The following is an 11,503-nucleotide window of genomic DNA, read 5'->3' as shown; positions in this document are numbered from 1 at the left end:
TCAAATATTCTGTAGTGCCACCACACTTATCGTAACATAGTAGCACTTGACACTTTGGTGGCATCTTCAAGATTACACATCAGATACATCATTATTCACTAATTTCTACTTCTTGGTGATCTGTTATAGAAAATAGGTTTGGGGTCAGTTCATTTTCATTTCAATCAATCCCAAATGCAAAATCATCCTGCCTTTAATTACTAGTCTACAATAGCATCCAGTCTCATGTCATTATAGATTAGATACCGAAGTCACGTTTTATGGATACTGTACTATACATTGCAGAATTCTAGAGTAACCCCATCCCATAGAGAATCACTGTCGCCATTATGCAAAATGCCACACTGAACTACTGTCCCACCATAGTCCACCCTGAGGTATGCCTCAACCTCAAACATCAGGCCTAAAAAAAGACTGTTTAAGAACTCATTTAGAAAATCCAGTGAATGAATTCTGTACCCAGGTGATTTCTGATGTACTGTAGCTCTAATACACTGCAGTCACCACAGTCTGCTCTGGCATGTTCTCTGGTTAATGCATGGGTCTCAGACCCATTGTAGGTCCATGGGCCGGATTGATCAAAATGCGATTTTGAGATTTAGATTACCTTTTGCGTGCTCGAATGCTGTCATAGAATTCGGTCACAACACACAATACATGATGGGTAATATTCTTAGCCTACTGATATCAGGCATAGGACTGAACAGGAACATTCTTTGTCAGATGTGTACAGGAGCTCTCTGCCTGCAGTGCCTAAGCATCTAACAGCCTTACAGCACGCATATCGAGTTCTATGGTGGAGCGAGTGTCCGCATTGTGCTGTTAATATGCAGACTTCAGTGTGGCAGGGTACTAGGCCATGCCAAATAAAATATAAATACACTGGCATTGTCCATTTTCAGGCTTTTGCTACATAATGCTGTGGTACCGACCCCATAAACTCCTCAGTGGCGATAACAAATAAATATTCCCAATTGAGCTTCATGAGTCATGTTGGCGCTTATTGTGAAAGCAATAGATGACTTCACATTGTCTATTAGTTAACTGTAAACATTTCCTGCAAGATCCCCGAATCTCTTCTTCAGTGCAGTGGTGCACAGAGGTGAGATGACATAAGTGGGGCTCTCGCAGTAGGTGTTTACACACAACGGTTGGTTACCTGCTGCCTCCATTGTTTCTGATGTTCACACAACAGCATTTTTGCTGGCGTGGCAGTGGCAAGGAAGGTTAGAATGGCTGCCACACACAGGTGGATAATAAAATGGATGTGAATATTTGTATTATTTCCCCCCAAATTATCCTGCGGGCTGGAGTGGACCCCATCGGACCAGCAGTTTGACACCCCTGATTTAATGTATTTTTGACATTGACACAAAAGCAGGGCCAGCCCTATAAACGCAAACGTCTCATTCACTGACTGACTGAGTCACTGGGTGACTGATGAGGTTACACCATTGGTAGGCCTGTTGGCCTAAATACGAACTAGCCAATCGCAGAGTAATTGTCCCTCCAGGCTATGGGATGTCGTCCCTCCATGTTATGGGATGTAGTCCCTCCAGACAATGGGATGTAGTCTAACCTAATTACATTTGACACTGGGGCTACATGCTGTTGAGTACATATCTCTGACCCCAGCCTGGGTGATTTATTAAACTGGCACGACCAAACCCTACGAGGATAACACGAACACCTGAACATCACTGACTGATGAAGTTACACTGGCCAAGTATCTGTAGTTTCAAATGAAAAGCTCTAAAGAATTTCCATCCATACTAGGTTTTGACATCTTATTTGTATTTTTGCTTAATCCTCTTCCATGTGTTAGGCTCTCTAGTGATCTATGACAGAATCAAATGTTTCTCTGTTCTGTGTTTTACATCTAAACGACGATGTCAGGATCTCTCTGCTTGCTTTTACAGTACCAGTGACTTTTTTTTTTTGTGTGTTGGTTTAGGGCTAAGGACACTCAACATGGAAGGACAGAGTTGTACAAGGTACAGACAGTAGAAAGGTAAAGTAGAGATACTGGTAATCAGTTATCACAATGTCACTGTAGGTCAGGATACTGTAATCCTTGAGTCTTCAGTGCGAGTGGAGAGAAGAGACACAAGGTTAAAGCTGTGAAGGCAGCTGATGGGACTGGGGAGGAGGGTGGAAAGGCGGGAAGATGGAGATGCGTTCAGACAGAAGTGGCTGGGAGTCTGAGTTAGGAGGAGATGGCGGAATCCTTGGGAATGTTTGCTCCTCTGTCACTTTTGTTTTTTTGCCTAGTAGAGTGCCTTTTGTCCTTGGCTGTCAAATTCTGACCAGGCATCATTCAGTTCCATGAAAATCATCTTGGCATATTGTTCGTAGGGTTTCCCTGTTGCCTGGAAGGAATACGAAAATATACATCAGTTAGTATACTCTAGATCAGGGCCCCCCAACCGGGGGTTCGCTAGTGGTCCACGACGCGGAATATAATATTATTCACAACCATTATGTGTCTGCAGAACAGCCCTCCTCAGTCCGAGATTCGATCGAACCAGAAGATCTTGATAGGCTATTGAGTCGGTAAAAAACAACCATTCACACCGTCCGAAAAAAAGCTGCCGAGTAGCACAGTGCAAATTAATGTAGGAATGGCCCTGGCCCTACCTTTAAACCATAAGTAAAGAGACGAGACAGGTGTTGAAAGTCTTTGTCATCATGGTTAATCATGTGGAGAAGTTACCCACCGCTTATTGTAACATCTAAGCTAAGACATAAATAAATATGTAGGCCACCTACATACTATTATGATTTCAAGTTAGATTATTCAACTCTCTTTCAATCGGCGTATGTATGTGTGTGTGTGTGTGTGTGTGTGTGTGTGTGTGTGTGTGTGTGTGTGTGTGTGTGTGTGTGTGTGTGTGTGTGTGTGTGTGTGTGTGTGTGTGTGTGTGTGTGTCAGAGTACAGTTACAGTAGGTACGGGCATCTATATCTTTTTGTGCACTTGTGTGCGTGTCTATGCGTGTGCATGATGCAGTGTACCCACATTGTGCATACATTGTAACTAAAAGTATATGAATGCGTGTCCCAGTGTGCGCGACTTTTCTCACCTTATCTGGGTGGACCACCAGAACAGCTTTGCGATAGACCTTCTTGACCTGTTCTGGAGTGACCAGGTCGGCCATGCCCGCGGGCTTCCAACGCGTCTCTCCCTCCCACAGTACCGTATGCATGGTGGACAGCAGGGCACGGATGTTACGCTCCTTCCCATCGATCCATTCAAGTATCTGGGATACACAAACCGAACAGTGGGGGGTCACAGGGGGTCGAATAGGTTGAAAGGGGGTCTTTGAGGGGGTTCCAAGAGTTCCCCAGCTCTATGACAAGTCTGTAACACCGAGCGTGTATAAATGAAAGAGTGAAATTAACACTGAGGAATTTGTGCAGATTACGAACTGGGGGTCCTTGAAATTAAAAAGGTTGAGGATCATTGATTGATTGAAGTTATGTTGAGTATTAACTTCCCTCCAGTTCCTTAAGTCGATTAGCTCCATTGTTAACCTCAAGTCCTCCATAAACATCTGGCTGAGTAGCAGCTGGACCTAACCATCGATTAATTGAGTTGTAAACAGGTTCCATTTACAGTATATCCATGTTGTTCTTTGCTATTTTACTTGTCTAGTATGTTGACATTGTATGAATGTTTTTATTATCTAATTAATTTGTATGTATGTCTCAGAGTTAAATGAACACCTTTGCAGTGCATTGCTCTGGTTGTGTGGGATGGTTCAGAAACGGATGGCAGACACTGTGACCCATTTTGCGTCTTATTCTGTAACTTAACCCATCTTAACCAAGCTTCTGGGGGTCCCTGGAACAAAATATTGTGAGATGGGGGGGAGGGTCCGCAGACAAATACATCATTTTGGGTGGTCGTTGACATGAAAAAAGTTTGAGAACCACTATATTATAGCAACATAAGTAAAAAAATTAAAAAAAACAACTGTTAAAGATGGGGTGCCATGATATTTTTCAACCCTAAAACCTGATCATAAGGTATTATTATTATGTAAGGATTTTTTTCAAAAAAATAAAAGTGTACAGTAAGTGTTAAAATGTTGTTTTTATGTGGACACGCCTCCAGTTCATTAAGTATACCTGGTTCTCACCTTAGCACCTCCTCCACCACCTTAGCACCACCCACCTGTCCTAGTGCCTCCTCCTCCTCATGCCCACACCTGTTGTGTTATGATAATGAGGGGGAGGGCTTTGTGTCTTTGGGCTTTGTGATGTCACTAAAGCGCTGTTTCTCTATTGGCATGTTTGACCCTCAAGGTTTCAGCCTCCAGGAAGAAACTCCAAATAGTCAGAGAAGACATAAAACACCATAAAAACACCACCGGGGGGCTTAATGAAGTTCTATCAACCTCATAGACACATGGAAAACAGAAAAAGTGCAAAAACATGGCACCACCTCTTTAAGATTTAAAAGACATTTGTAGAACATTTTCGCTTTAAAAAATATATATATTCAAAGATTTGCAAAAGAAATGACTATTTGCAAAAAAAAGATTAGAAGATCTACAAGCTCGTAGCGCGGCACTTGGTGCCACGCTATGAGCTTGTAGATCTGTACATCTAAAAGTGACACAGATGCATTCCCGGATTGAATGGGTTAATGTTTTGAATTGTTTCAAACGCCTACTTTGAGTCTCTCGGGATCCATCTCTTTGGCCATCTCCTCTTTCCTCATCGCTGCAATAGTCCTGGGTCCTTTTTTCTCCTTGGATCCAGCAAAGCCCTGAGATGACAGCAGGTCATCAAAGTTGGCATCTGATGCCCTAGGCTTGGGAGCTGGAGGGAGGGAGGGGGGAGAGAGAGAGAGAGAGAGAGAGAGAGAGAGTGAGAGAGAGAGAGAGAGAGAGAGAGATATAGAGGGATTTCAGCACATATTCGTCACACTCTAATGCTCCCAAAAGTGTATTTGCTGTTTTGTTTTCTTCCCCAATGTACAATTTAACCTAATGAAGACTAGCCTCGTTCCCAGCCTTACTCATCTGCGAAGAGAAAAGCCTGATCACGACCTAATAAAGCAGAGAGTGTCTATAGGGGGCGAGACTTCCGTCGTACGTATTTCCCCCGGAAACGATATTTTTCGACCAATCACAACACTCGTTTCATTCACGGAGAATTTTAACAGATTTGTAAAGCGCCAACGTCATTTCCTTGGGCCGTATTTCGGCCAAATTCCAGTACTTCCATTGAGACACTCAACCGGCTAGGTCTTGCCCAGCGTGAATGAAGACTTACTGTGGACACATTGTGAATAATTACTTATTATTATTTTTCTTTATTATTATTTTCAGTTGCTAGAGAAGCTATTCTCTTCTCAGTGGCAGTCTCAAACCAGTATTGAATTTGATTCTCTCCAACTACATATCACCTCCCCGTCTCTCCCTTTCCCTCTATCCTTCTCTGCCATCTTTCACCCTGCACTCTCCCTCCAAATTAATCTCTCTCTCCCCCCTGACATTACTCACCTGTGGTGGCCTGTGCTTTCACCCCACCGGGGGAACCGCCGCCTCCCATTGCAGAGAAGCTGACATTGTAGTTAGGTCTGTTATGGGGCGAGTTGTGGGGCATGGAGTGGCTGGGGCTGGGCTTGGGCTGTGGGGGGGTAGGGCTCTGTGACTGGGCCTGCCATCCACCAGCACCACCGCCAGCGCTGGCACCAGCACCGCCAGCACCACCACCACCAGCACCGCCCCCAGGTTGCCAAGAGGGGAAGCCAGTTCCTGTGTGGGGCTGCCAACCACCTGCGTGCTGCGGAGAGGGAGGGGGCCGCAACGGTGAGCCCATAGGAGGAAAGGCAGGGGTACTACCAGTAGGGGTGGTGGGCTTGCTGGAGAATCCAGAACCTCCTACAGGATGAAAACGGAGGAGGGGTTTTGACAAAGACAGTAAGAGTAAGAGATTTTTAGTTTTTAGTTTGAGTCCTAGACTACCAATTACCGATAAATTGACCAATATTTTATATATTACTCAAAAGTACAATTATAATCAATGTGAAAAACGTTTTATAATTTTTGGGAAAACGTTTGAAAATGTCCACACATAAATGACATGCCCAAAATAGGACGGCAGGTTGAAACTTGAAAGTGGTTCAAATCTGGGACACATTGGCTGCATATTGGCCGATACCGATCAAAACACAAAAACTAATGGCTGCTACATTGGCCAGACTGACATATTGGTCTGGTTCTAAGCTGCAGAGTACACATAATGACGACTGCTGATGACTGACCGGAAAGGCTGCCTCCCAGGTTGCCCAAGTCAGCGAAAGGATCCAGATTGTTGGGCTTGGTCTGGTGGGTGGGGGTGCTGTGGACCGAACTGGTGGGACTGGTGGTGGCTGACCGACTGATACCAAAGCCTCCTCCTGAAGCAGGTGCTGTAATAAACAGAGAAATGTCAAGTGGAGTAACTCACTGCCCAAATGAAAGCCTCATGCTGTGTTACAAAATACACTGTTTTAATTACGGTGTTTGACAACCAGTAGAATGAGATAAACATGAGCTCTACGCAAACCACTAGAAGGCACTGTTTGACATATAAACAATGCACAAGTGCATGCTGCGTGCGTGCGTGTGCGTGCGTGTGTGTGTATGTGTTATACCAGCGCATGTGGTAACAGGTCTGTTCCAGTCCCAACCCCCCATGGCATTCTGCTGCTGGAGGTTGACTGTAGGGGGACCCGGGGAGCTCCGGCCTGTCAGAGCACAGAAAGGTTAGTCACAGCTGGGATGGGAGTCAGTCAGGTCACGCCACTCTCGATAGGAGCCCTATACTTTGACAATAACATGGAGCTATGACGTGTTAATGTGTCAGCCTACAGTACAACTAACCTAGTAGCTATTTCCTGAAACTTGTATAGCTTAGTCCTGGGCTTAGTCAAAAAAGCTCAATACAACATAAGTGTCTCCACCCAAATCTGTGTTCAAGAAGGTAATATAAATATATATAGCTACGATGTATTATACATTGTAATTTACATATGCTACTGATAATTCAAGCAATACCAAGCAGATGGGTGGCGTAAGCTCCCATGCATCATCACGCACCATGTATCATAATACACCATGCATTGCCCACCATACAACATTGCAAGAACAACAGTCATTGCGTAGCATAAGAGTGTCGCAAAGGAGTGTTTTTAATTAATCAACAACAACAACAGCAAAAAGTGTGGGTGGTCCTTGACATGAAAACATTCGAGAACCACTGATATAGCAACATACGTTAGCAGAGCTTGCAGCAGATCTACATGCTCACAGCTAGCATAGATCTACAAGCTATGAGCTTGTATATCTGCTATTCTTTAATAGCCAAAGAAATCTAAAATGACTCGGATGCATTCCCGGATTGAATGGGCTAACGCACGTACAAACCTATGTGACAGCTAGTGCCCAAATACTGAAAAAACTAAACCCAGAGAGGAGCCAGTCAGTGCAGTGAGTGCAGTGAGAGCGGGTACAGGAGGCGCCCAGCAGCTTGGCGGCAGCATGCCTTACCCATGCCTGTAGGCTGCAGAGTGGGAGACGGAGAGCGAGCATGCAGGAAGGGGTCTGGCTGCCCCACATTACCTGCTCCAAGGAACGAAGACCTCAGATCCTGAGGTTTAGGCATGGGACCTGCCCCGAAGGGGTCCAATGCTGAGGGGAAACAAAACGCTCTTTGTTGATTGATAAATTACCATTAGAAAGTTGTTTCAAATGTGTGAGTGTTTTTTGTAAAGCCCTTTTTTTTTAAAGATTAGATAGTACTACTATCTACTCTACTATCATAGTAGGGTGATGACCTGTACATAACCAGAGACAACCAAGGACATTGCAATTCCAATTATTTCCCTTATTGATAGAAAATGCACTCCAAAAAGGAGTGCTTGGACAGATCAGTTGAAGTTAATAGAATACTGCATTCGGGCAGTGTATCTAGTTTAAAGACTGGAACTTCTTTTTATCCCGCGATTTTGTAACCCTTATTTTTTCACCCGGTGCCAATTTCTAAGTGATCCTGGGCGCTACACTCCCCTCACCAGCCTAAGGAGGTCAGAGCCGAGCTCATGCCTCCTTCAATGCATGAGAGCAAACTGACCTTCTTGTCACCTGACAGGGGGGAGTTTCCCTGGTTGGACGTAGCGCGTGGAAGGAACACGTTATTCCAACCAGTTCCCTTCTCCTCCATCAGGCACCCCGGCTGTCATGGGGGAGGCGGTATAGCGACCAGGATTACTACCTGTTTTTGTGAGGGTATTAACTACCCTGAGAGACACGGGGAGAACATGCAAACTCCACACAGAGTAGGCCCTTTCGCCAACCCCACCCAGGGTATGGGCGCTGATGACGCGGAGGAGAAGACACGCCCCAAGCGCCCACAGCGTCCCCGGTGGGAATCGAACCCAGGACCTTCTAGCTGTGAGGCGACAGCACTACCGACTGCGCAACCGTGCCCCCAAGACTGGAACTTTAACACAGGGATCTCACCTGGCGGGGCAGGGGAGGGGCAGGGCGAGGCAGTGTTAGGGGCTACTTTGTGTGGTGTGGACTGGGCAGAGGAGGCTCCACTGTTCTGCTGAGGGGGGGCTCCAAACAGGTCACCCAGGAGGTCCGTTTGGGTCATGGGCGCAGTGGAGGGGGGCTGAGACGAGGGGCCGGGGGGGTTGATCCCATCCCCGCCCAGGCCCAGGAGGTCCACTTCCTCCGCAGGCGGGGGCGCAGCGGGCACATGGTGAGGGGGCTGCTCTGGTCTCGGGGGGGCCGTGCTGGTGTTGCTCTGCTGACTGGAGAGAGAGAGCATTTCGTCGTCCGAGGGCTCGCTCTCGTCGCCGTGGCCTCGCCCTTCCAGACCGCCACCCTTACTGGGCTCTGTGGGGCCACAGACACATTATAGAATGAGAGCGAAGGAGGGATGACAGATGGAAGCAGAGAGGCAGAAGAGAACAGGAGGGAGAGAGAGGACAGAGCCTCATAAAAGATGAGTGCAGGTCAGAGAGAGAGAGAGAGAGAGGGGGGGGAAAGTGTGAAAAGTAAAGATTAAGAGATAAAGAGACAGGAAATGAGTTGATAAGGCAGAGTGAAATATAGGATATAGAGGGAGAAATAGGAGGGATGCAGAAAAGCAGTATGGGAACTATCGGCTATATTTAGCTACAAACAACGTTAACATTTGTCTCCTGATGCTCTGATCTACATTACCATATGTTACCAACACTGCATTCTACAGGAGCGCTAACCACTAGACTACAGGTACAGTACATGCCAGGTGGCTTAGGGTTTAGCATCTGTGCTAATAGCTAAAGGGCAAAAATGAGGAATCTGATTAAACAGATTGCAACAATTCAACCTGTTAAAAAAAATATAGACAGCCTAGTAAATACTGCACAAGAAAAGGGAGCTACTCAGTAAATCAGGTGATGGGCAAATATTAACCTGCAGCTATATTTCACTTTGGTTTCGACTGACATTTAGGCTGTTGTCCCTGATGTGAATGAAAAGCATTCATTTGAACACAGTAAGAAAAAATAAAATTGTGTGTTTACTTGGCAGTATTATTGGGTTTGACAATGAGGATTTAAATAATTTAATTAAGTTTCTCACTACAAGTTCCCAGTGGCCAGTATCGTAAGCTAATAGAATTCAATGGTCACATTTTCCTCCCAAATTGAAATATCACTATCACTAACAGGGCCAAGGCTGACTCAGTTACAATTCAATTTGTTTATAATGCAAGGGCTAACAGCATTACATTTGCTGTTGAGAGACCATTTCATCTTTAATTTCCTGAAGGCATGGTTGGTTAGCATTACACTTGCACACCGAAAGTCTTTTCAGTATTTCTGTGTTTAATATGAGTGATTGAATTGAAACTGATCCAAACCCAGCCCTGATGCTGCTGACTAACATTAGGGAACAGTTCACTATCGTCTCCTCTACTGTCTTACCCTCCAGGTCCAACCCCTCCATCTCATCTTGCAGAGAAAGAAATGAAAGTCCATTAGGTGTTGTTTTGTGTACATTTCAGTGAGTGAGTTCGACTGTCATCTTGTGTGTACACTGTGCATGCACAGTAAAACACTATACTGTACATACGTTGAAATGTATGTGCATATGTGTGCATGTGCATGTGCACTATAGCCATGAGTGTGCAATGTGCATCAGCGTGGTTTCCGGATATCTTGTCCAGTGTGTGTGTGTGTGTGTGTGTGTGTGTGTGTGTGTGTGTGTGTGTGTTTTTGTGTGTGTGTGTGTGTGTGTGTGTGTGTGTGTGTGTGTGTGTGTGTGTGTGTGTGTGTGTGTGTGTGTGTGTGTGTGTGTGTGTGTGTGTGTGTGTGTGTGTGTGTTTGCGCACGTGCATGCGCGCGTGTGTCTTCAGTACCAGCAATGGCCAGTGCGTCCTGGTGCTCCTGGTGGCAGGAGAAGAGGACAGTGGGGTTGAGGTCTTTACAGGGGAACTGCTCCCACGGCGGGGTCAGGTCCTTCTGCTTGTCCACCGCCTCCACCTCCATGTCCAGCAGCACGTGGAACAGCTGGGGATACTTCTCTGGAGAGTCACACGCATCCAGCTCTGGCCTGGAGAGTTCATGAGTGAGTGAGTGAGTGAGGGGAGGATGGATAATATTGTTGCTGTCGGGCAGAAACCTTGTATCTCCATATTTATGCAAATTAATGCCCTACTTCATCATACAATAATGTGGTACAGAAGTAGCGAAGACAGGTGATGTTCACTCTTTTAGAAACACTAGAGGTTCGGGCCACTAAGCAGCCTCACATCTAGAGTTCGGGGCTTCGGGCCGCACTTTGAAAGTGAAAATTAAAGTTAAGTGTGTTTGTGGTTTTTATAACTATCGAACCAAAAAGTATTAACAAGAGCTTGTGACTATAATGACAACTACATTGGATCCATTAGAATACAGGTTATTTTTTCCATTTCCATGTATTGTTTCCACCCGAGAGTGACGATATGTTAAAAAGACAAATTTGGAACGTCTGACGAATGTATCGACATCTTAAGCCACGAGTGAAACAGTGTATTGTTACATAACGAGTTTCAGGAGGACTATTTTATCAGCTGAAATCACGAGGTGACATGACTCATATAAAAGAGAGGTGCTTACTTATTAAACTTTAAGACGGTGGTCCCTGGAGCAATGAAGCCTGTGTGGAACTGGATCTGGAACATCTGGGTGTTGGACACCTGGAATGACGAGGACAACACCAGGTTGGAGGTCGGAAAAAAACAAGACACGGTCACGTTGTTGTGAATGTAAATGACCCAGTGGACTGATGTGTCACCACTGCAATGCTAATGTAACATTGAATGTGCCATTCAATGTCTTTAACCACGTAAGTCCTATTTCAAAAATAGCAACAAGAAATAGCAAATCTACAAGCTCACAACACGTCACATCTCAATAAATTGTGAGCTTGGTATTTTTGCTGTTTTTGAAATTGTCGTGAACAGTTTTGCCTGTA

The 11,503-nt window shown here is 45.3% G+C and overlaps 1 protein-coding gene across 1 annotated transcript in view; it reads right to left on the bottom strand.

The window, feature by feature from the left end:
- Positions 1-1,231: 1,231 nt before the first annotated feature.
- The window catches only part of dnajc6 (DnaJ (Hsp40) homolog, subfamily C, member 6), a gene marked incomplete at its 5' end in the record, with an annotated part of 47,697 nt that continues 37,425 nt past the window's right edge, over positions 1,232-11,503 (bottom strand). Inside the window, 10 exons of the mRNA XM_080430677.1 lie at positions 1,232-2,369; positions 3,083-3,259; positions 4,678-4,826; positions 5,513-5,893; positions 6,277-6,423; positions 6,649-6,741; positions 7,544-7,684; positions 8,516-8,896; positions 10,407-10,600; positions 11,146-11,225. Coding sequence (XP_080286803.1) covers positions 2,268-2,369; positions 3,083-3,259; positions 4,678-4,826; positions 5,513-5,893; positions 6,277-6,423; positions 6,649-6,741; positions 7,544-7,684; positions 8,516-8,896; positions 10,407-10,600; positions 11,146-11,225 — 1,845 coding nt within the window. The 3' untranslated portion in view covers positions 1,232-2,267. The remainder of the gene's footprint in view (positions 2,370-3,082; positions 3,260-4,677; positions 4,827-5,512; positions 5,894-6,276; positions 6,424-6,648; positions 6,742-7,543; positions 7,685-8,515; positions 8,897-10,406; positions 10,601-11,145; positions 11,226-11,503) is intronic.

This window comes from Gymnoscopelus braueri (assembly GCF_963280865.1).
Source record: "Gymnoscopelus braueri genome assembly, chromosome: 6".
NCBI classification, from domain to species: domain Eukaryota; kingdom Metazoa; phylum Chordata; class Actinopteri; order Myctophiformes; family Myctophidae; genus Gymnoscopelus; species Gymnoscopelus braueri.
The sequence above is the reverse complement of the archived record's forward strand: the minus strand, read 5'-3'. Positions and strand labels throughout refer to the sequence as shown.